General features: G+C 45.3%; 1 protein-coding gene across 1 annotated transcript; it reads right to left on the bottom strand.

Annotated features, from left to right (window-relative positions):
- ogdhb (oxoglutarate dehydrogenase b) lies at window positions 1–23,453 on the bottom strand (the record flags this gene model as incomplete). The annotated part of the gene is made up of 22 exons (XM_083930161.1): window positions 1–121; window positions 216–370; window positions 1,214–1,377; window positions 1,471–1,543; window positions 1,638–1,763; window positions 2,200–2,271; window positions 2,482–2,660; window positions 5,332–5,459; window positions 5,783–5,933; window positions 6,025–6,153; window positions 6,240–6,342; window positions 7,447–7,599; window positions 7,945–8,124; window positions 8,209–8,337; window positions 8,422–8,601; window positions 9,183–9,273; window positions 10,809–10,955; window positions 11,096–11,250; window positions 12,027–12,142; window positions 17,939–18,038; window positions 20,127–20,315; window positions 23,220–23,453. 22 exons carry the CDS (start codon window positions 23,451–23,453, stop codon window positions 1–3), a joined length of 3,075 nt encoding a protein of 1,024 aa, XP_083786287.1.
- Between the last annotated feature and the right edge of the window lie 1,348 nt (window positions 23,454–24,801).

Here is a 24,801-nt window from a genome sequence, read left to right as displayed (position 1 = left end):
TTACGCTTTTCCTGAGAACGCCTCCAGATCGAACGCCGTGTCCAGTAAACGCTGCAGCTCCACCAGGTGAGTCTGTTTGTTCCCTGTGGCTGGAGCTGCTGCGGGGTCACGACCGGCGTACCTGCACACACACACACACACACACGCAAACACACACATTAGCCTCACAGCAGACGTGCGTCACTGAAATCATTTTCCTGTTAAGTACAACTCACCAGACGGGGCGGGCGCGGTTGATGGTGGTGCGGATGCGGGGCTTGACGTAGTCGTAGTAGCCCTGGTTCTTGTGCTCCTCCTGACACCAGACCAGATCGGCGCCATGGTAACGATCAGTCTCTGCTTTCACCAGATCAAACGGGAACGGAGAGAGCTGAGAGGAGAGACGCAGATATAGTGTTAGGAAAACTTAACCGTAGTCTGGGCGTTATGCTAGTTAGCGTTGGCGGCAATCCCTGTTTTTAAGCCTGTTCTTGTTTAAAATTTGTCAAAATGTCTGTTAAAGGTTTTCAAAATCCTCAGGGATGTTTTTATTTTATTGGAGGTTAAAGTTTATGAATAATTAGGGGCGTGGCCTCTTGAGTGACAGCTAGCCTCTGGCCCTCACTTCTCCTCGGAGGTAAACGTCAGCCAGATGGACGTACGCCCCTCCCTCCAACGTCACATACATGCCCTTTTATGGTCAGAGGAAATGAGGCGGGACGGCATGATGGTGTGGTGGTGGTTAGCTGTTGCCTCACAGCGAGAGGGTTCCTGGTTTGAACCCCGGCTGGGGCCCTTCTGTGTGGAGCATGTTGTCCCCGTGTCTGCGTGGGTTTTCTCCGGGTTCTCCGGTTTCCTCCCACAGTCCAAAGACGTGCAGGTGTTCGGTTCATTGATGACTCTAAATCACCCGTAGGTGTGAATGGTTGTCTGTCTCTGTTCGTCTCTATGTGTCCTGTGATAGACTGGCGTCCTGTCCAGGGTGGACCCCGCCTCACGACAGGGACAAGAGGCTGAAGATGATGGATGGAAATGAGGCGGAGTCTGAGAAGATGGAGACTCAAGGAGACGACCAGCTGACGGAGGCAGATTTTGCGGTTTCATGTGGACGGAGATGTTTTCTATCACAGCGGTGGTGTGGACAGGAATTTCTTCCAAAAATACCCGTGTTTGTGTGGACTAGGCCTTAGTTTTTACTCTCTCCGTCTCCGTAGCTCCTCCCCTCTGACGTTACCTGCTCGATGCGGACGACAGCCACAGCCTCGTCCATGCCTCGGTTCTTGCGTTCGCGGGTCAGCTCGTAGTAGATCTTGCCGGTGCAGAAAACGATCCTCTTCACCTTCTCGGGGTTGGCGGCAGCAGGTCCGTCGTCTGGGATAATACGCTTGAAGTGTGTGGCTGCGGGACAACAAACACACACAAACTGTCAATAGAGGAACTCCACTTTATCTTAGAGAAGCAGGGGTTCGCATCTTTCTCTGTCAGTCTCACCTGGCAACATGTCGTCAAAGCTGGACTTGGCCTCAGGGTGGCGCAGCAGCGACTTTGGTGTAAACACGATCAGCTGAGCAGATAAAGAGAGAGCACAGGGCGTTCTCAGCGACCTTGACACATTATAATCTGGTGTGTTGAGTCACACGTCTTGGCATGTCACTCACAGGCTTCCTGAAGGGCTGCAGGATCTGCCTGCGGAGGACGTGGAAGTAGTTTGCAGGAGTGGAGCAGTTGACCACGATCCAGTTACAGTCGTACAGCTGACGCACCGCAAAGTCCTCCGAGTGTTTCTGACAAAAGAGGAAACGCAGAGAACTTTAAAAATAACCTCAACGATCACGATGTAAGCGTCCAGATGTAAGGCAGCTGTGGCTCAGTGAGGGAGTCTATCGTCCTCCATTCGAGAGATTGGTGGTTCGATCCCCGGCTCCCCCAGTCAACATTTCGAAGTGTCCTTGGGCAAGACACTGAACCCTGAATTGCTCCTCGTGCTGCGCATGGGTGTGTAAATGTGTGTGAATGGTTAGATTAGATGGTCTGTAGATGTCCACTGCCATCAGTGTGAATGTGACAAACACTGTGAAAGCGCCTTGAGTAGTCAGAAGAATAGAAAGGTGCTTTATAAGCACAAGTCCATTTACCAAAGTAGCTGCTGCTGTATTTTTCACTAAAGTGTAACGTAAAGTTTAAACTAGGGCTGAAAAACAAAATCATTCTAAAACTCACAGGGAAAACATCCGGGTCGTCGTTGCACATCTGTAGAAACCTTTCAGGGCGAGCGGACGAGTGCTCCGGACCCTGAGAGAGAAAGACACGAGTTTGACATTTCTAACAAAAGTAACAACGATGCATCTTATTTACAGGCAGAGCTGAAGCTAATCAATGAGTCGAGCGTCAGAAAAACATAATCACCAACTATTTTGATAATCGATAATAATCATAAGTAAATAACCACGTGGTAAAGCATGTTTATGTATACGCTCAGAGCAAGGTAACAGAGGTTCCTACCATCCCCTCCATGCCGTGAGGAAGCAGCAGCACGATGCCGTTCTGTCGGACCCACTTGGCCTGACCCGAGCTGATGAACTGGTCGATGATGCACTGAGCCGTGTTGTTGAAGTCTCCGAACTGGGCCTCCCACAGCACCAGCGCGTTGGGACTGGCCATGGCGAAGCCTAATTCAAAACCTGCGGGCGGAAAAACCACAGCGGGTGAGAGATGAGAAAAGTAATCAGTGTTCAGGGTTCCACGCAGAAAATTGGGGGGTCTTGTTTCTGCGATTAAGGGCGCACTCACACTGTCCATCCGTACCGTGCCCGAGCACGTTTCACGGCTAAAGTCTGGTTCCTTTGCCCAGTGTGAGTGCAACCGTACCGCGTCTAGGAGCGGCACGCTTGCCGTCCACGGCCCGTTTGGGAGAGGTGGGCTTTTGTAAAGCACGTTTGCACGTGTACGAGCACGAGCGTGCGCACGTGTACGAGCACGAGGCCTACGGCGGCTCTGAGGTCATTTCCTGTGCGCCTGTTGGGACGTAGAAAAAAGAAGGAGGGACCATGCACGGACATTTCAAACAATGGCGGTGAAAGGTTCACGTTGGTGTGATGCGGAGGTGGAGTGTTTACTGCAGATTTGGTCGATGAAAAGATTCAAAAACAGTCGACAAGACGCACAAAAACTCCGAGGTCTACGGAAAGATCTGGAAACAAAGCCACGCATCGCCATGACGTCATCAATGCGTGTGACGTGTTACGGCGTGATGACGTATAGGCAGCAAGAAGCATTCTCCGAGGCCCAGGTAGTGTGAGTACAAACGGGCCTGGAGGGGGGACAAGGACCCTAAAGCACGGGGCACGGGACGGAGGCACAGTGCGAGGGCGCTCTAAGACTACAGACTCTGTACTTCACTGAACGATTACATATTAAACACTTAATTTTACATAATATTAATGCATCTCAGCCTCCCCTTGGCTGCTTATTTGGAGAATGCGTATGTGTGACGTGGTGAGGACAGCGGTGTTCAGGGTAGTGTAAACAAAAGTGTAGTGTGTTATCAGTCTACAGTAACACGGTCCATACTCCAGCGGAGCACCAGTGCCTTTTATGCCTGTGAACATGTCCCACTGTTGTAAGTAGTAAAAAGTACTACAGTAATAAACTCAGTAATAAAGCCAGAGTTCATTGCTGCACCCACGTCCTCGCTGTTTAGTTCTCCGGCTCGGTTAAACCCTGACCGTTGGACACAAGTGACCTTCCACAAGCCGAGTTATGAGGATGAGGACAGCTCCAAACTACGGTTCAGAGCGTGGAGGCTGTAAAGGGAACGTGCTGCAGTTCGGACATCTCGCCATTCAGAGGCGTATACTTCAGAGGCGTAATAGTTTAAAAAAATGTTTGTTTGTTTTTTTAAAATGCGTTCTGCAGAGAAGGGAGACCGCCGTTGGTCACAGTGGATGAAAGGGAGAAAACAGGACAGATATATTAGTTTAAAGTTAAAGTTCCATCGAAGTTGGTATGAGGGGTTCAGGTGTGTGCTTGTGTAACTGCTGCATAAGTTATATTTCACCAATGATCCTTTTATGTAATTAAGTCATTATTTTTCTGTAAACATGTAGATTTGTTTTGAGAGCTTTTATTTTGAAACCCGCAAGATCACTTCCTGTTTATTTCATGTGATCCTCTTCGGTCGGTGGTTTGTCGTGCGTTACATTAACCTGCACATATGCGTACTTTAATCTATATATTTTATTCTATATTTATAACCTTTAAATGTCTTCTTTTTATATAGTTGTTAATGCCAAATTCTGTGCTTAGTGTATTTAAACTTAGTGTTTTCTTTCTGTGTTTCTGTGGGTATATTTGTATATTACGTTTGTATATTTGTAGATTTGTATATTTGTAGATTTGTATATTTGTATATTTGTATGTTTGTATATTTGTATATTTGTATGTTTGTATATTTGTATATTTGTATATTTGTACATTTGTACGTTTGTATATTTGTATATTTGTATGTTTTTGATGCATCCGTTCAGCACAACACCAGGTCAAAGTCCTGGAATATAATCTGTTTATAATAAAGTTGATTGTGACTCAGAGAGGTAAGAACACACAGTGCTCCTGATTACAACTGTTATAAAAGTGATAAAACAGTAAAACCTGAAACAGATATGTAAATAAAATTCCTTGGAGGTTGAAGTTGCTGTTAACTGATATAAAGACGCACAGTTTAGAGTGTAAATGTACTTTTATATGTAGTACGGTAGTTTATGTCATATAATAAAATCTAATTTCGCACTCGTGTCCCTTTGTATTTTAAAGGAGTGCATGTTGGGACGGACATCCTGTCGCTGTACTAATATTTATGTGTTTGCACCCAGATTAGATTTTTTAAAAAACACACAAACTGATCACTAGGAGATGCTAAATGACCAGAAGTTTACACAAAAATACCACAAAGAGAGAAAGAATGACTACAGGGATGCAAAAACCACCACATAGAGATGCTAAATGACTGAAAATAGACACAAAAGGGAGCAAAATGACAACAAAGACGTGCCAAATTATTAAAAAGTGAGTTAAAATGGGCAGAGAGAAAAACAAAATGACGACAAAGAAATGTGAAATGTCTCAAAATAGATGCAAAACCAACACAAAGACATACAAAACAACTTAAAAGTGACTTAAAGGAGATCCAAAACGACTAAAAGCAGACTCTTTGAATGTAGGTGCCCAGGGGCCCTTTGTCTCATGATCCGTCCATGTGTAAATGTCACATTATAAAGACCCCCTCCGCTGGCAACACATCGCAGAATTAGCCAAAGCAAGTGTAGGCCACACTTCACTACACTCGCTCCTCACCTAGTACGCCGTACTCGGACAGCGAGCTGTTGCAGACGGTGTAAGGAGCTTGATCGGGGGAGATGTAGTTCATCGGGATGCAGATTCTTTTATCGACGTTCTGGTCGTGAAGAACGTGGTGTCGATGGCTGAGAAGCAAAATCAGAGACCCATCAGATGACCCCTAAATCCCAAGTGTCTCTTAACAGAACTTCCCCTCTTATACTGAGGTTTGTGTGCTGACAACGTTTACACGCCCCATCAGGTCTTTCCAATACACACTCATACATTTACCATCAGTAGGGTCTACTTTGTGTCCAGACGCCATCACGCCCAAATACAGTTCTATTATTCTTTAAACAGAATGTGCTTATCAGGCATATGTCTCAAGTACACTGTGACCTTGTCCTGTTTCTCAATCCTGTTTCCTCCACATTGTGAACATTGGACTGAATTCCCCTTTTTTCCTCACCTGAATGTGCCTCTCTCCACATCCTGTCCACTGAGGCGAATGTGGATCCCGTCTTTGAGCAGCGAGCCAAAGGCCATATATTCCCCCAGAGCCCAGTCACACACTCGCTGCTTCACCATTTTTGCACGGCCCTTTAGGATGCGACTCAAACCTGAAACTTGGACAGACACGCGGCGTTAAGATACAGATTTGAACGAGAGAAGAGACGCTGAAACGAGGCTGAGGAGGAGAGCGGACGGCACCTCCGTGTATCGTGAAGTCCTCCTCTGGGACGGAGGCGGCGATCTTTCCGATATGGCCGAGCTCTTCTTCGCTGATGCCGGTGGCAGGGCAGCTCATGCTTTTGGGCTGTCCCTCCAACGTGAAAAACTCTACAGACAGACACACGAAGGACATCACGGAAACGTCCAGACTACTGTGATGAACATATGCAAGTAGAGAGAATGACACTCCTCACCAGGCCACGGTGAGTCCAGCCAGTGTTTGATGTGAAGGATCTTCTCATCTTTGGAGCGGGCGTAGGCTTCCTCGCAGATTTTGTCGTACATCGCTACTTCCTCCTGAAAGAGACGGATGTTTATTGAGAACTTCAGAGTCTCTGTATCCATCCTATTACTTAACTACAAGCTTGTAGAGGTAACAAACACGGGTTGACAGCCTTTGAGTTGTGGCAACTTTAAAGGAATACTTCACCCATGTGCATTAAACTCTGTATCGTTAGAAACCCAGTCATATTTCTGAATGGTCGTGCATCATTCCCTCGTTTTCCCCTGAGACGGGAGAGAGCAGTATCCTACCTCTAACGCTTCCTGCTTCAAATTTAAAGCAATTCTTCCCTTTCTGGCATTTCTACACTTTTGTTTTGTGATCTTAAAATGCTGCTAATAAGCGAATGACACTGAAATGTAAAAGAAATCCACCAGGTGTTGAAACTCATCAATATTCAGTATCATATTCAGTCTGACCAATCATTCTATGCAGTCTGAATAAAATGATTGGTCGAGCTTCCTGCCTGTCATCGTTGCAGCGTTCCTACCGCTGTCAACGCTTGAGTGGCGCGCCTCTCTGTAGAGCGATGGAGCAGTAGAGCGCTCTGTGAGAGAGAGCGAGGAACGGAGTAGAACTGATGTGTCAAGAGGCGAGACGCCAGACAACACGGGCTCTGCTTTCCAGCGATGGCGGAGGCTAAACTCGCTTCACCCGGAGTTAAAAAGAGATGAGATGGTGGAGGAGTTTCTGCTGGATAGGTCCTTTTAGTTTGACGGATCCTAGAACGCAGCATCCAGATGATGTCAGTTAGCACTTAATATAGTTCTGTAATACTGTGTTAGCGTTAGCGTCAGTGTTTATTGTGAAGTTATAAATCAGTTTCTAAGCACAGGTGTCGGTGGAGGAGGGAGCGTCAGAGGTCAGGCAGGGGGAAGAGGGCGGGACTTTGGAGGGCGGCCGAGTTGCTCAAAGGGAAAGAAAGGGAAGAATTGCTTTAAGGTGGCTCGCTCGATTCACCACCTCAACTCATGCACCAAGTAACAAGAAAGAAAACACCCCACCTTAAAATTTCTGGTGTCAAAAAGCGGTAAAAAGACCGTGACAGCAGCACCGCGACTTGCACGTTCAGCTTGTTTGATAAGCAGCCGAATCTACAAGCGTGCAGGTGGCCGTACCTCATACGCTTGAATGGTGACGACGCCCTCTGCGATGACTTTCTCAGCAAACTTCTGCAGGACCCCTTTCTGCTTCTTGATCTGCTTGTACATCAGCGGCTGGGTGAACATCGGCTCGTCCATCTCGTTGTGGCCGTTGCGTCTGTAACACACCTGGAGGTGAGGAGGGAAGAGTTAAGGCACCTTGCTCTTGTCGTGACCATTTTTTATTAATTATCATGTAAAACTTTCTGAACTTCAGTATTAACCAGCTCCTAGATGCTGATTCATGCTTCAGCGGGCAAAGGAAGGATCAAGAAAATATGCACTATAACTGTTTTACTATTTATCTCATCTTTACTGCAATAAACGTTAACTTTTAACATTTAAACCCGCCCTCTTGGCCGCGCCCCGCTTGGAAAAAAAGATGCCGTTGAGACTTTTTACCTGGTTGAATAAAAGATATTCAACATAATCTGCATGTAACTAGAAAAAGAGCCACGCCTCTGATAAACTTACCAGGTCTACGACTACATCTTTATGGAAAGTGTTCCTCCACTCAGCCGCTACTTTACACACGTACATCACAGCCTCTGGGTCGTCTGCGTTGACGTGGAAGATGGGAGCGTTGACGACCCGTGCGACGTCTGTGGGATAAGGAGATGAGCGCGCCATTCTGGGGTCTGTTGTGAAACCGATCTGCGTGGATGAGAGGATTAATTACTACCTGTGTTTTCAACCTGTATTTAATTAACTGTAGCTATCATGCTAACGTGTGCGTACCTGGTTGTTGACCACCACGTGTATGGTGCCGTGTGTGGTGTAGGACGGCAGGTCGGACAGGTGGAACGTCTCGTACACGATACCCTGGCCTGCAAACGCAGCATCGCCGTGAAGCAGAACAGACATCACCTGTGAAATCATTCTTCATGTTACAAACACGTTGATGCCTTTTCTCCCTCCTCCATGTGTTCATGTATAAAAAACTCAGTGTACCCTCTTGCCCTCAGTGTCTCCACAGTAGAACTGCTCAGCTTTGGTCTTCCCCTGCACCACCGGGTCCACGGCCTCCAGGTGGGACGGGTTCGCCATGAGCGACATCGTGATCTCCCGGTCGCTGACCCGGTTCATCCTCTTGTGATACATCCCCAAGTGATATTTCACATCACCAGAACCCTGATAGCAGAGAATCGGGAAGTTCAGAGTTAAAGCTCGTAGACAGTTCAACCTTGATTTCCAGGAAAAGGCTCCAACTAAAGCGAGAAGATTGGATCAGTAAATAATTAAGATAATTTAATGTATTCCAGCTTCTGAAATGTGACGTATCACTGCTCTAAATTGGGCCGGTTGCTCGGTCAAAATAAGCATTTTAAAAGAATAGCATGAAGTTTTGGAAAATGCACTTATTTACTGTATTGCCAAGAATTAGATAAGAAGATTAATACCACACCCTGCCGTACAGTAAATATGCAGCTAGAGCCAGCAGCTGCTTATCGTTTATCTTGTTTGCTTAATCGCTACAAAGACCAGAGTGTAAAAACAACAAGGTTTGCTTAGAAAGAAGGTTTATCTGTTAGAACTACAGTATTTCTTGGCTGGGCTCAGATTAAACAAAATAGGTCATGAGGTAATAAGAAGAGTTTTCGTCTTTTTAACCTTTGGAGAAAGCCTGGCGAGCTGTTTCCCCCTGTTTCAAGTCTTTATGCTAAGCTATCTACTTTGAAGTTTGCTCTGCTGGCAGAAGCTGATGTTCAAACCTCGTCAGCGGCCTCGAGTTTAGAGTCGAACTGGCAGAAGATTTGGTCCAGCTCCTTCCGGATCACGTTAGCCAGCACGTTCAGCCTCCCTCTGAAGACGGAGAGAGATATTCGTCAGGTATCAAATTCAAAATGTGAAAAAAAAACACGCTTTTGTACGTAAGCCTGCAGGATGTTACGACCATAGACTGTATGAAATATAGATGTAGTCTCTGTGAAGCTCAGTGTGGGCAGAGCCGGCCGGTCGCCATCTTGGCCGTGACCGAAGCCGACAGCTCGAAGAAGTCGAAGGTGAACGGCGCTGAGGCGTCACGAATGAAGCCTAAAGTCGTATTGCTCGCCACCTGTGATGTCGCTCAAAGCGGCCACACCTTAAATTATGCAGTAACTTTAAGCCTCAATATCATTTAAACAGTTGAGTCAAGAGGAAATTAGTTATACAGACTAAAAGTGTTTTTTGTAGCAGCTGTAAACATGTTTATTTTTGCTGTAAAGCATTTTAACATGAAGGTCTACGGCAGTGGTTCAAACTATGTTCATCTCTCTCAAGTCCCAGCACTTAGAGCAGTGTTCAAACACAGCAGCGTAGCCGACACTCTTCAGCTACGGACAGGAAGGTTTATTCCTCATCAGAAGATTATTTATCAATCATTTTACCTCTGCTTACTCTCTTGCCGTCACAGTTTAGCTCGTCAGGCTGATATTGAGCAAAAAATAAGACAGGAAGTGCTCAACTTGTTTTAAAATTTGCATTTCACGGCTCTTAAAAGTTTATTAATTAAGTAATTAATGTTTATTTTGGAGGTTCCTTCCCCTACCACCATAGAGACACTGGAGAGACACTGTTTCCTGAGCAAATGTAACTTGTCACTTTATATCATCACTGCATCACTTTATATCATCACTGCATCACTTTATATCATCACTGCATCACTTTATATCATCACTGCATCACTTTATATCATCACTGCATCACTTTAAATCATCACTGCATCACTTTATATCATCACTGCATCCCTTTATATCATCACTGCATCACTTTATATCATCACTGCATCACTTTATATCATCACTGCATCACTTTATATCATCACTGCATCACTTTATATCATCACTGCATCACTTTATATCATCACTGCATCACTTTATATCATATGCAGGTGTCTCAGGACCATCCAACCCGTTCATACAGTGTACAGTGATGAGTTAGTGCTTTAACACCAGAGATGAACCTCAGAGCTCCACGATACACAGAGTCAAGAGCAAGTAAGCTTTGAGACGAGGCTGCACATAAACAACATCACCGTTGTCCAGAACAGACATAAGAGTGGCAGCAACCGGCCTCTTTTTTGATTTAAAAGAAAGGCAGAATAAAAACCCAGTTTCAAGTTCAATCTTTTTACCAGCTGCTGAATATGATTTGCAAAAGAGACGGATTCATCAATTAATATACCAAGATATCTATAACTAAAAACACTCGATCTTCAATAACCCATACTGCAGCTTCAGTGCGAGTGTGAAAGTCACAGCTGATCGTGCACATCTACAGATCAAACATAAAGTACAACACTATCAAAAGAAGCATCTGCCCAGCATTAGACGACCCCAGTCTCTCTCATTGTTTACCTGTGAGGCATCCCCATGATGACGCTCTCCACTCCGCTCAGACTGGACTCGTCGATGATGGTTTTGAGGGCCGGGATGAGTGATTCACAACCCTCCAGGCCGAAGCGTTTCTCTGAAGACCACTTCCTCTGGAGGAACTCCTCGAACCTGTGAACAGACGGTGGTGCTGCTGCTTCACACTGTGGCTCAGGAGGACATCTGTCCACCCCACCGCCCCGCGCTCGCCCTCCGGCTGCTTTTCCCAGGTATAATTACTGAGAGGTGTGTGGAGGAATGTGGAGACAGACCTTGTGGATCGGATCATTCTCGCCAAAAGAGTCCTCTTCTCCTCCAGGCTGAACCGCATGATTCCCGGAGTCTCGAACTTTTGCCGGATCCACTGGCACTGCTCCACGTCGTTGATGAACATGAACTCTACGCCGATGTGTTGACAGTAGGCCATCTACAAGAGAGAGGGAAGCGTCTCGTGTAATTCACATAATCCACCAGAGAGCAGGGGTCAAGAGGTGTGATCTGAACGCTACGCCACTGAGTTTCTCATCAACGTGAAATGGACAGAGAGCGACTTTAACTTCTCAAACACAACTTCGACACAACAGACAATCTCTAGAGTTACTCTGGTTTCTTTCTGGTTTTGGCAGCTTTTCAACTTCTAACACAACACACAAAATCTGAATTTATGATCATTTTGTGGGGGTTTGTGCAGCAGTACCGCCCCCCTCCTGAACCGTTACTGCTGCGTCGGTGTGGGCTGTGTTTTACCAAACAAACATCCCTAAAAATATAAAAATCACTTAGTTTGTAACTATTTGTTGCTCTGTTTGTTTCTGTGTTTATTGTGTCCTGCTTGTTTTGTCTTTTTTCAGGTTTTTTTTAAAGCATTTGCAAATAAAATACATAAAAAAATTAACATAAATCATATTTTTTGCGAGTTCAAGTGGGAGCAGGACTACAGACACAGTCCTGTGCAGGCCTCTAGTTCATGTCTTTGGTGGACGTGTGAGAGAGTGTCTTAATTTTTGCAAACTCAAAGTTAAAGATGTTTTTATTCTGGTTTTTAATTTGGGGTAATCCCAATTTGTGAGCTCTAAAGTTTTTCTAAGTGACCAAACATTGTATTTACAGCTGAGCATTGTTCTTAATCCTGTTCTGTGAAGCACTTTGAGCTGATTCTGTGCAGGAAAGGTGTGTTTCGTCATGGAAATGTAGCCCCTTTACCTCCAGGCGTCGTATAATCTCCCTGAGAGGCAAAGAGCTCTCGCTGCCCCCGATGAAGGTGGTGGTGGGGAGCCGGAACACCTTGTCCAGATCGGATTCAGCCAGCCCGTAAAGACCTGTCGTAGAAAACACTAAAGTGAGGAGAAATCCCATCAAACGAGCACGGACATGCAAACCAGGTCAACGTGGGGAGGGGAGTAATGTGAGAGAGAGCAGGGGAACAGAGAAAGCACCACGTGGCTGACACAAGAAGAGGAAAGATGAAAGAAGAGCACAAGAAACACCACTGATTTCAAGATTTCCTGGAGTTTGTGATTATTTTAACCCCCAGAGCAGCGGTCGAATCTGCCCGAGTGCGTTTAGTCCCAAACGCTGCAGCGACAAACAGAATATCACAGACTGACCTTCAGTCTGCCATCATCTCATTGATAGACTCTAAAGGAAGCAGGGCTGCAGCTTTTCATTATCTAATCTCACTCTTGATTAATCGTGTTGTTATAAATGTGTCCCCAAAACAGCAAAAAGCCCAGAGTGATGTCTCCAGATTGACTCCAATTGTCTCCAGGCCCGTTTGTACTCACCCTACCTGGGCCTCGGAGAATGCTTCTTGCTGCCTATACGTCATCACGCCGTAACACGTCACACGCATTGATGACGTCATGGCGATGCGTGGCTTTGTTTCCAGATCTTTCCGTAGATCTCGGAGTTTCTGTGCGTCTTGTCGACTGTTTTTGAATCTTTTCATCGACCAAATCTGCAGTAAACACTCCACCTCCGCATCACACCAACGTGAACCTTTCACCGCCATTGTTTGAAATGTCCGCGCATGGTCCCGCCTTCTTTTTTCTACGTCCCAACAGGCGCACAGGAAATGACCTCAGAACCGCCGTAGGCCTCGTGCTCGTACACGTGCGCACGCTCGTGCTCGTACACGTGCAAACGTGCTTTACTAAAGCCCACCTCTCCCAAACGGGCCGTGGCCAGCAACCGTACTGCGCCTAGACGCGGTACGGTTGCACTCACACTGGTCAAAGGAACCAGACTTTAGCCGTGAAACGTGCTTGGGCACGGTACGGAGGCACAGTGGGAGTGCGCCCTAAAATTTTTTAAGGACACGTCCTCTTTGACCTGTTGCATCAAAGCACCAGACCACCGGACTAACAAACTCTATCAAGTCGAAATGCAAACTGGACTTTGGGGGCTCGTACCCTCCGGGCCCGGGACCCTGATGTGACAGCATTATAAAATAAAAACCCAAAAGACCACGTACACAAAGATCAGCTCACTCTCCTTTTGATTGTCATGTGTGACTTTAGTCATTATTGAGCAAAGACGGACCACATTGGGGGGGGGGGGGGGGGGGGGGTAGATGTAGGACTCATTATTAGATCATTCTGAGAGTTTTAGAGTTCCTCATTAGGAGGAAAACGACCTTGTGTATGAAATGGGTCGAGTAATTATATCCTCGAGTCCCTTGTTAGGTCAACGCGCTCTCGTGGTGACGAACTGATTCTTTAAACAGCAGAGATTTCTTTATCAGGACCCCGAGGCTCCGGACCAACCTGTCAAACCACAACAGGCGATTCCTGAGGCCCCCTTTAAAACCTGCCGGCCTGGTTTTAACCTGAAAACGTTCTGTGTTTGCTTTTCCTTCGTCTTTGTGATGCACTGATAACTTTCCATTTCAGCTCACGAGACATGTCGTTACCGCCTCAATGAGTATTCAGTGGAAACAGATTACTGTCATCAACGCTTTTATCTAACAGGTCTGTCACTTCCCTGTCATTTTCTTGAAAGAACCAACTGATTAGGTGTTAAAAACAGTTGTTTATTAATTTATTTAGAGTTAAATTAGTTTGATTGACAATACAATCAGTAGCTGTTGTTTTCCAGAGGCATGTCCCTGAACAAACTTCTCCATTTAAAAGTAAAAAGTAATAATTTATTTACTATAGGAAACTTTATTCTTCTTATTAGTTGAATTACATGTTTGCCTGTTTAAAAATACCTTTTTGCATTTGCAGCTGACCTGATAAGCACTGATGAATTGATTGATTGAGCTCCACAGTGTCTGTTGCACTCTGTCACACTTAGTTATTGTTTGATTTATTTTACGTTAGCTTTATCTTGATGTGATTATGTTGTTATTGTTACTCTGATCCTTTCCAATCTTTGTATTGAAACTGTTGCACAATCATTTCCCCCGGGATAAATAAAGCTTCTTCAATCTTGAATCTTGAATTGAAATGCAGGTAAAAATGATTTAAGTGAGCAGGTAAAACGACAGAAATACAGAATATAATTGTGAATTAAACTGAATTGGGACTAAAAACTTGTAAATGCCATTAAAGATAAAACTAATGTGGAAACGTCTCAAAGGCAGAAGCCGCTTTTAATTAATGCTTCACTTTTTTGGGGAAAGCTCTTGAAGGTAACGGATCTGTGTCACCAGTCGCACAGTTTTTGTCTAAACTCTATCAAATTTCTGTTTCACATACAAATCTAAATGATGGTGTAATGTTTAGAGTTAATTTAATGGTGTTAAACTAAAGTCTAAATATCATTATAACAGCCTAATTTATCTTTGGTCAAAAGGACGCTAACACCGCTGAATTAGCCGTGTGCTAATCCTTTATATCTCCTCTCCGTAAACACTGGAGCTGCTGGTCCTTCACAATAAAATGAATGTTGTCCAAACATCCAGGACCAAACTTCAGTCCTTCACAATAAAACTCCATGCTTTAACAGCACCAAAATAAAGCGTTAAGTCTTCTTCATTTCCATTTTGAATGTAAACCACCACCTGAGCTGCTCAGGCTGAGCGTCGCCCAAACGTTCTGACTGCTTTCTCTCATCAACGTCACTTTATTTTACTAATCTGACGGAAATGTTCATGTGAAAATATGAAATTCACCTTGGAGATCCTTACAAGTGTCCTAAATTAATTCTACTCGGTGGTGACACCCGGTAAAAGCACCACGAAAAGACCGGAAACTGGGGAAGACCGGATCAGTTTGGATAGGGACAGCGGACGGCGTTCGGCTGGTGATACAGTTACGTTAGGCAGGAGACAGGGCTGTGACGGCTGAACCATTTTTTCATTGATGCAAAACAAATCCACGTTGCTGCGCCTGCTTCTGGGAGACTTAACGTTTAAGTTGAGCTTTTAATGATATTTAAAGATTTGAAACGGTCCTAAATGAACGCAATGCAAAGAAAAATCATTCTTTATTTCATCATTCTTTCTTTGGCCTTGTGAGTTTATGTAAACAAGTCTCGTCTTGGACTTTGTTGACACCAGGAATAATTGAATGTCCCCTCACAATCAACCACAAGACAAAACACAGTGCGAAGCAGCTGAACACGGAGAACAAACAGGACTGATGTGTTGGATTCACCGGTTAAATGATGTGTCTATACTGTGAGGAGGAGCCGTCTGACGCACTATAGGGGAGCTGGTGTTTATCTAAAGCATGTGATGTTCTAGTTGCACCGAACCAAGATAAGACAATACGGAACAGAGGAGTGAAGGTGCAGGGCTGTATCTATGTCTGTGTTTGCACATCTCTGTCAGCAAATTAGTGCAGGCTGCTGAGCTGAGGACGGGGGGTTTTCAATCCAATAGGCCAGAGTCAGCGCTCTGCCTTACATAAGGGATCTTTAGACTTTCCTCCCCCCTCTGTGAACAGCTCTGCACGTAAAAAAAAAAAAAAAGACACACAACTTTTGTTTTCTTTGATGGTTCAAAGTAAAAGCAGTAATCAAGTAGTGTCTGCCTACAATCTAATCACGGTAACATTTTAATGAAGCAGGCACAGATAAGCCTGGATAAGTCCTGTTTGACCCCGCTGGCTGCTGAGCAAAGGTTAGCAGGAGCCAACAAACACACACACACACACTCACACACACACGCACATGAACGCACACACCTCCTTTCCAAGCAGCACCACGCCTGCAGCTCAATACACTTCACATTTCCCCCCAAGAAGAGATGTAAACCAACACAGAGGAGACCAGGGATGATCCCAACACTAGATAATAAGCTTAAAATAAAACCCGGGAAACTGGTTTTAAAACTGAACTTCACCGGGAGCACCGCGGACTGAAAGCAGCCAGGATGTAGGTAAAAGGTTAGTTCAAAGCCAAGAGCGAGGTTTGAGGTGCTCCTCCTACCTTCAGCCAGATTACACAGACGTTCTTTATAATGAGAGAACTCTGGAGGCATGGAGAGACACAAACACACATACTGCAGGTTAAGTGTCGCACACAGCTTCTCATTTATTCTTTTTAGGCCCGTTTGGACCCTGACACCGACCCATTGTCCCGGCCTCTGTGACCCTCGGCGTCACCGGGCTAAAGCACAACTCGGTGAAACTGAACAATACCTCCATTAACTGTGGAAACATCCTATTACAGCTCATAACAATCACCTGTGTTTGAACTCAGGGGCCCAACCTTTTCATTAGGCACAATGACAGTTTGCGACAGGCATGCATACATGCCCCCCCCCCCCCCCCACACACACACACACACACACACACACTTTCTAATGTGTTCCAACTCTTTGCATTACTGTGACAAAACTGACAGGTCAATGTTAGTGCACACAGAAATGAAACTTAGTTAGCGTGTTTCCAAATAAATAAATAAATGTAATTGTCAGATTCCCTCCTTAATGTCTTCCCTGACGGGTGTTGAAAGTGGTGTGTTAACAACAATAAAGCTTAAGGTCTTATCTTTATCATTTCCTCAGTAAATGTAACCTGCTGTACAGCACGTGCTGATAAGAACAACAGGACACACATGTGCAAACGTGACTTATTAGCTCATAAATGAAGACGTTCATTCAAGTGTCAGATATTAAAGGTCATGCATGGGGCAGTAGCTCTCCATTCCATTCATTTATACATTATTTTTGCCACAAATTCCTTAAATGTTGTCTTTTTTTCTCCGACAAACAGTTAAAATATTCACTTTACGATCATTTAACTGTGTATAAAACTACATTAGGACTAAAAACCTGTAAATGCCAATAGAGTTAAAACGTTTCACCAAGGCAGATGTCGCTTTTAAAATATGCTACGCTTTTTTTGGGCAAGGCTCTTGAAGGTAGGTGGTTGATAGACGGCTGAACCACGTTTTTATTGACGCAAAACAAACCCACGTAGCTGCGCCTGCTTCTGGGAGACTATCATATCAACCGCAAGTGTTCAATAATACTTAAATTTGAAGTAACTTTGTCACTTTTTCTGAGTTTCTATCAACAGATCTTGGCTGTACTTTGTTGACACCAGGAATAATGTCCCCTTATAATAAACCAATAAGACAAAACCCAGTGAGAAGCAGCTGAACGCAGATAACAAACAGGACTGACGTGTGGCTCTCCATTTCATTCATTTATACATTTCTTAGAGACGACCTCGTGGCTTCGTTCATTACAGTAGATGAGAGTGATGAGTTTGTTTAAGACGGGATGGAAGCATTCGCTCATTGAAGCAACGTTTCCGTCAAACACTTTCGGGTTTGTACCTTAAGAACCGAACCGTACGTGACCCACGCGGACTAAACGCAAGATTATCAGAGGTAAGAGCTGCGTCAACCCCGTATGCTAAGTAGCATTTTGTTTTCAGTTCCTACATTTCCATTTCTGCTGTGGAGAGACGCCGCAACGAGCTGCGAAATGGAGAGTAAAACAGAGGAATGCCTGCACCAATCAACGGACTGCAGCTCCATCTTTTAGTTTGGGATCAGTGCGCCAGGCAGAGCGTGCGTCAGCAAAACATTTGTACCATCAACAACGTAGGACAATGAGAATGAAAAAATAACTGTTCTAATGTGTAACGGACTGAACTGATTGGTGGAAACGAGGCTTGAAGCATATTTCCTCCTCCTCCTCCTCTTCCTCTCCTCACCCAGTTTGTTGTGGGAGGTGATGCTATCAGAAAGCGTGGGGTTCAGCTCAGCAGCCACGATGCCCAGAGGGTCCAGCTGAGCCACGTGGTGACCCCGCACCTACAGTATATTCCAATGCGAGGGCGGAGTAAGGACGGGGTGATGGAAGTAAACTAAAGAGGTGGGAAGACAGTGGCGGAGGGGAGAGCACTCAAGATAAATACGTGGGAATTGACGGGTGTGTCACGCGGACAAAGAAAATAAAAGACACTCAATGAAGGGCGGGGGGATCGGACCCTGTTTTGTGTAAAATGAAAGGGCAGAGAAAAGGCAGGACGAACCAAAAGGATTAGGGGTTTGAGGACAAAAGGGATCCGAAAACAAAATGACAGGAAGCAGGAAGGACAAGGAGAGAAAGGACAACATTAGCGAACGTGTAAGCAGGTTTGTATTTCTCACCAACGTTCTGGAAACCAACGGCGCACGGAGCGTCGTCAAAGTCTACGCAGCTGATATCCAGGGGGTCCAACTTCGCTATGTGATGTCCTCGTACCTACGCGGAGGGCGACACAGCTCAGTGAACGTGTGTGACTGCGGGTCAGTCACCACTTCCTAGAAGACTTCCTGACATACCTGTGCACACGTTAACAGAATCCTACACAGATCTGGGTCAAAGGTTGTGAAAAGGGTTGATGGACAAAGACGGCCTAGCCATTAGCTCATACACACACCTGTACCTGAGCAGTGTACAAGTCTATTTACTGAAATACTTCCATTTAATGCCACTATACACTTCTCCTAGGGATGCTTATTTGGACTGATCCTTGTTAACCGATCTTTAACTGTTGACAGACAAGCTGAGACCTAGTTCACCCGTCCCAGAGGCACCGACATACTTCGCAGACAGCTGTGGAATTGTACCGGCCGTGTTGCGTGCATTGTTGTTGACACATGCAGCCCCTTTCCTGGAACAGCGCACATGCCTGCACAACCGGTAGGAGTGTGCTGCAGCGTGCTTTAACCCACCAGTTAAATCATTGAAACACTGTGTATGGTTTATATTGTGGTTGCACTTGTTACTGCACTGGAAGTTGTGTTTTAAGCTCTTTTTGGCTGCAGGACAGCACTCATATTATGTAAAATGTACTTTTTTTTAACAGTTTAACTGATAATAACTGATAGTATTAACCAAATGGTTATTGTCGGTTAATTGTTAACATCCCTAACTTCTACTCTGCTATGTTTCAGAGGCAGATATTTTACCCAACAGCATTTAATATTGAAGCTATACTTCACTCCACACAGAACCTGCTGCAACACTGCGTTAGCATGTTAACACACTTTAATGTGTTTAGCTAAGGGTGACGTTACATTGTTTGTTTTTCCCACACAACAGAAATAAATGAATAAAATAAAAACTGAAAGGATATGATTGAGGATTATGTTATTATGGTATTATTATGGTATTATAGTACAATGTACTTTAATACATTGTTATCTGATTTAACTCCCAAATATGGATATCACTATCCAGCCTCAAAAATCTAGTATCTTGTATTTAAAGTGAAATTCTGGCCTAAAATCATCCCGGGGTCTTTTGATTCAGTAGTCAAATTAGCATTGAGATCATTTCTTTTGTTTACGAACTATTTACAGAGAAATCCTGGGAGGCGCTAAAAGCTGGACGTGGCTAACAGTGATTAGCTCGAGGCAGCACGGTGAAGGCATTCAAAGGTCTTTTTTAACCACTAATGCTGCTGAAAATAACAGCAAACCTCTGCAGCAGCATGAGAAGAGTCCCTACACACACAACAAAGCACCAATGGGCTCCTTCCACTGTAATGGACTTTACTATGAGAGGAGCTGGTACAGGGGCCAGTAGGTAAGTCTTTAAAACACTCTTTAATAAACTCTGGCTTCACTAACTACGCTGATGATGCTTTGTTGTGTGTGTAGGGACTCTTCTCATGCTGCTGCAGAGGTTTGCTGTTATTTTCAGCAGCATTAGTGGTTAAAAAAGACCTTTGAATGCCTTCACTGTACTGCCCTGAGCTAATCGGTGATAGCCATGTCCAGCTGTTAGCGAATCTACGGGATTTCGTGACAACAACGTCACTCTCAGAAGAGTGTGCACTTCTCTATGTAACCCGACCCTATCACACTGGGACAGTGTGTGACATAACTAGCTCTGGTGTGTTTGTGGTTTACCTGGTATGCTCGTATGAGTGTCTGTACTGCCAGATGATCCTTCACCAGTTTCTCCACGTTGGGCTGAGCGCCCACCAGTGCCTGGACGCCGGCCAGTCCCTGAGAAGACCCGCTGAGGGGGGGAGGGCTCTGATAGGCCGCACCAGGCGGAGCCCCCGCGTTTGCGTTACGGAAGAATATATCCCAGGACTGCAGGGGGACGACAGGAAACAAGTTACGCAACATGTTTAAACATCTTTTATTTAATTTGTCATATACTATTTATATATAATAGACTCCTTCAGTGTGTCCTCACGGCACTTTACCACGCTAAAATACTAAATAAAATAAATTTCTGGACAAGAATCGAGCTCTAAGGCCAAGATAATAATGGTTTTGAATTTGCAATATTTTAGTTTGGACTTCAGTCTTGCGGTCCTGTTGCTCTGGTCTCAAAACACCTCACCAACAGGACGACAGTTGAAAACTAGCCAGCGGGCTAACACGAGCGCATTTACAGTCATGTGTGAAGTACATTTCACTCTGATCCATCCAAAGACCATTTCAGTCAAAACCCAACAGCTGCGCTCTCGACCATTTTACTCTGGATCAATCCAGCTGTTCAGTGAGACGTAACACCCTTTCAAAATAAGATTTCCAGGTCCAAACGCTTCGATTAACCACAACAGACACAACGGCCGAACATGTGAACAATCACGAACACTCATCAATCTTTTTCATTGACGTTAAAGAGGTCACATGACAATTACGTTGTTTTTTAAAAACTCCGATCTGTTCAAACAACGGGGAACGCGACACTGCGGCGTTGTAGAAAGAATCGGACCGCTGTGGACCCGGAAATCATATTTTGAAAGGGTGTTACGTCACGACTTAACAGCCGGATAGTTCGGTCTCATGGCAGCCGTAAAGGGAAGTAAAGGGATCTCCAAGGTCACTTTGTCCAGGAGACCAAATTTAAAGAAAAAGCATCAAACATCTGCTGAGATATTTTGATCTGCACCGATTTTGAGGCCACCCTTGTGTCTGTACTTGAGCGAAGCTTCTAACCAGAGAGGAGAGTAACTGGCTGATCGCTGTGTGAGGCTTTAGGATCAGTGTGAAGTAAGCCTCTTTACACCTGCCCCTGTAGTGGGATATCAGCTTACAGGTAGAGAGCGTGACGCAACATTTGACCTCAACGCTGTAAGCACAGTCACACAGCTTTTTACCAGCTGAACGTAACTGCAGGGTGTCAGCCCCCGCCTCCAGCTGGTTCACAATCCAGCAGCGAGGCGTCCCACTGGTTTTTACAGGCGGCTTCACGTCACTCCCATCCTGGCTTCACTTCACTGGCTCCCTGTACGTAAATCACTGTCAAGGCTCGTCAAGGTGTAGACCCAGAATACATCTCAGACATGCTGACCCCATACGACCCTGTTCACAGCATTAAGAGATGTGCGCGGGTCTCTTTTAGGGCGCACTCACACTGTCCATCTGTACTGTGCCCCAGCACGTTTCACGGCTAAAGTCTGGTTCCTTTGACCAGTGTGAGTGCAACCGTACCACGTCTAGGAGCGGCACGCTTGCCGTCCACGGCCCGTTTGGGAGAGGTGGGCTTTAGTAAAGCACGTTTGCACGTGTACGAGCATGAGCATGCGCACGTGTACGAGCACGAGGCCTACGGCGGTTCTGAGGTCATTTCCTGTGCGCCTGTTGGGACGTAGAAAAAAGAAGGAGGGACCATGCGCGGACATTTAAAACAATGGCGGTGAAAGGTTCACGTTGGTGTGATGCGGAGGTGGAGTGTTTACTGCAGATTTGGTCGATGAAAAGATTCAAAAACAGTCGACAAGACGCACAAAAACTCCGAGGTCTACGGAAAGATCTGGAAACAAAGCCACGCATCGCCATGACGTCATCAATGCGTGTGACGTGTTACGGCGTGATGACGTATAGGCAGCAAGAAGCATTCTCCGAGGCCCAGGTAGTGTGAGTACAAGGCTCACTGAATCAGTGTCCTCTCTTTTAAATCACTTCTTCAAACTCATTTTTATAGATTTGCTCCCTGTGACGCCGTCTTTTTATCCTTTTATCTCGTTATTCTTCTTTCTTTGCAACCACCTTGAACTGCTTAACTAACTAACAGGCTGATATGAATCTCCTTTTTCCTCTGAACACTTTTATACAATGATGCGTAAATCATGGTTCTGTTCAACCTCATTGGATTTTTACTATTAATACTGTTTGTTTTATACTGTATTTGTGTGTGTATTTATTTTTGCTATGTGAAAGCACTTTGTTAACAGCTGTTTTTAAAGATCCTATACAAATAAAGTTATTATTTTTATTATTATCTATTACAAAAAAGACCCATACTGACTTGATCAACCCCAGCAGAAGATAATCTCTAAATCTGGCACTGGGATCACAGTCTGGCATCAACAACAACATCTCTCACACACTGTTTGTGCTTAATCAAGGTCCTTTTCAAGGAGGAAGTAGGGGAATAGAAAAATGCTACGCCACCGGCTTTAGATTATTCAGAACATTTCTGGCCGAACACCAGTAAAGATAAATCAGACAATATGTTTGTTGACCTTGTCATATTTTGACCGTCACGGTCTTTGACACAGTGTTAAACTGGTGCTACTGCATTTTAGGTGAGAGCACATTCAGTCAGTGCGTTTCCCTGCAGTTTACAAACCCGATTATATTCGGGTTAAGGTCATACTCTGGTTTCTTAAACACCATGTAAACGCCGTACCCCGGGTTCTCTCTCCCGGGTTAACAGACCTAGAGAGCTCCTTTAGTACCCCCATTATTCTGGCATGTAAACAACCTTCTCGGATTATTTTGGGGTTTCGCGTCTGCAGGGTTATAACTCCCCCTCCCCACTCCGCGGCGGTGGCTTTTGACCCGGAAGTAGAATAAACCAGGAAGCAACGGCGCTGAAACAACGTGAAAATAATGATTAAGCCACAAATGCACAGTGGCTTATGTTATGCTAACATGTTTTGCATGTGTATGAGCATGCCCCTGAAGGCAAATTCCAGTTTTCAAGAACAAGCAACGATGGCGAGCGACATCAAACACATGACACAAGATGTGGAGTACCTTGTGCACATTCCTGGGATTCTCCAGCCACGCAAAATACATCTCCTCCACATAGTTAGAGCTGGTGCCATTAAGAAAGGGCTCAGCGGCCACCGATGTGTTCAGCCGCCTCGCAGGCTTAAACGTCCGTAAGCCCCCCTCGATCACCAACAGTCTGGGCTGCGATAGGCTCTGGGCCGTCGGCGCAGCGGTTAAAGGCCGAAGCCTTGAAACTGTAGTCCTTAAGCGGTGCATGGCTGCAGATCAGCCACAGCTCCTCTCCCTCCTCCCTCCCTGGAAGAAGCGCGGCCCCAGACAAGGAGACCCCCCGGACTCCTCGGCAGACGCCCCTCTCGCTCCTCCTGTTGGGTCGAACCGATGTGGTCCCTTCTCCGCTGGATCCTGTTGAATGTAAAGAGAAATATCGTCCATCAGAAACACTTTAAGTGCAACGTGTGCGCAAATCTTAAAAGGATAAGATCGCGTCAACAAAACCCATGAAAACACAATACCAGAGTTTAAAACGTCAACATGATACTCAACACTTCTTTCCTACCACGGCGAAGATAAACTTGATCCTCGGCACGCCAAAAATGTTGAAACTGTTCTCATACTTCACAACAGTTGAAGTCACCTTTGACCTCCTGTCAGAGCTCACATGCTTTACCCTTTGCTGTTTGTTGACATGGCTTTCAGGGAAATTCACATGTTGCCACACCTGTGACTTCAGGTAAGCAGGAGGATTTTCCAGTTCTGTTGTTTTACCATCGTCTTTGACTCCGGCAGTGACCTCGAGGTCTCTGAAAGTGCAGCTGCATGCTACATGATAAGCTAACATCAGCTGCACGCTACATGATAAGCTAACATCAGCTGAACGCTACATGATAAGCTAACATCAGCTGAACGCTACATGATAAGCTAACATCAGCTGAACGCTACAGGATAAGCTAACATCAGCTGCACGCTACATGATAAGCTAACATCAGCTGAACGCTACAGGATAAGCTAACATCAGCTGCACAGGGATGTGGGGAAGCTGATCGCAGCTGGAGGGTGCGTCCACACGATCAAAAACAATCTTTTTTCATCCCTTAGTTCTTACAAAGTTTTCCGTCCACGCGGCCTCGACTCAAAAGAGACGAGACGGAGCGGAGCGGACCGGGCGCTGGAGACAAATCTGTCGCCTGTTTCTGGAGTTATGGGAGACTTTTGTGTTGCTCTGCAGTTACGGTCACACTTTTCAGTTGTTGTTGTTCAGTTGTTCTTCGCATTTTTATTTATAAAAAAGCAAATAGCGACCAATTTGGCGACTTCTTCAGAGCATCAGGGAAAAGGGAGAAATCTGTGCTGGGGCTCATTCAGTCCCATGCATGTGGCTCAGAGTCCAGTTCACTAAACAGCCTTTGAGTCCGTCTCTGTCCTCTCACGCAGCAGCACTGTTGTTGTTGTTGTTGTTATGTGACGCCGCAGGGTCAGAGGTCGGAGGTGGGGCCATGACGCCGTCCTTTAACAAAGTATGAGGTTTCCCCGTCCAGGCCACAACGCCATGGGGGGCGTTTTCAAATCTTCACACTCTGGGACCTGGTTTTTAAAAGATACCGTT

Source organism: Echiichthys vipera (assembly GCF_963691815.1).
Source record: "Echiichthys vipera genome assembly, chromosome: 16".
NCBI classification, from domain to species: Eukaryota; Metazoa; Chordata; class Actinopteri; order Perciformes; family Trachinidae; genus Echiichthys; species Echiichthys vipera.
The sequence above is the reverse complement of the archived record's forward strand: the minus strand, read 5'-3'. Positions and strand labels throughout refer to the sequence as shown.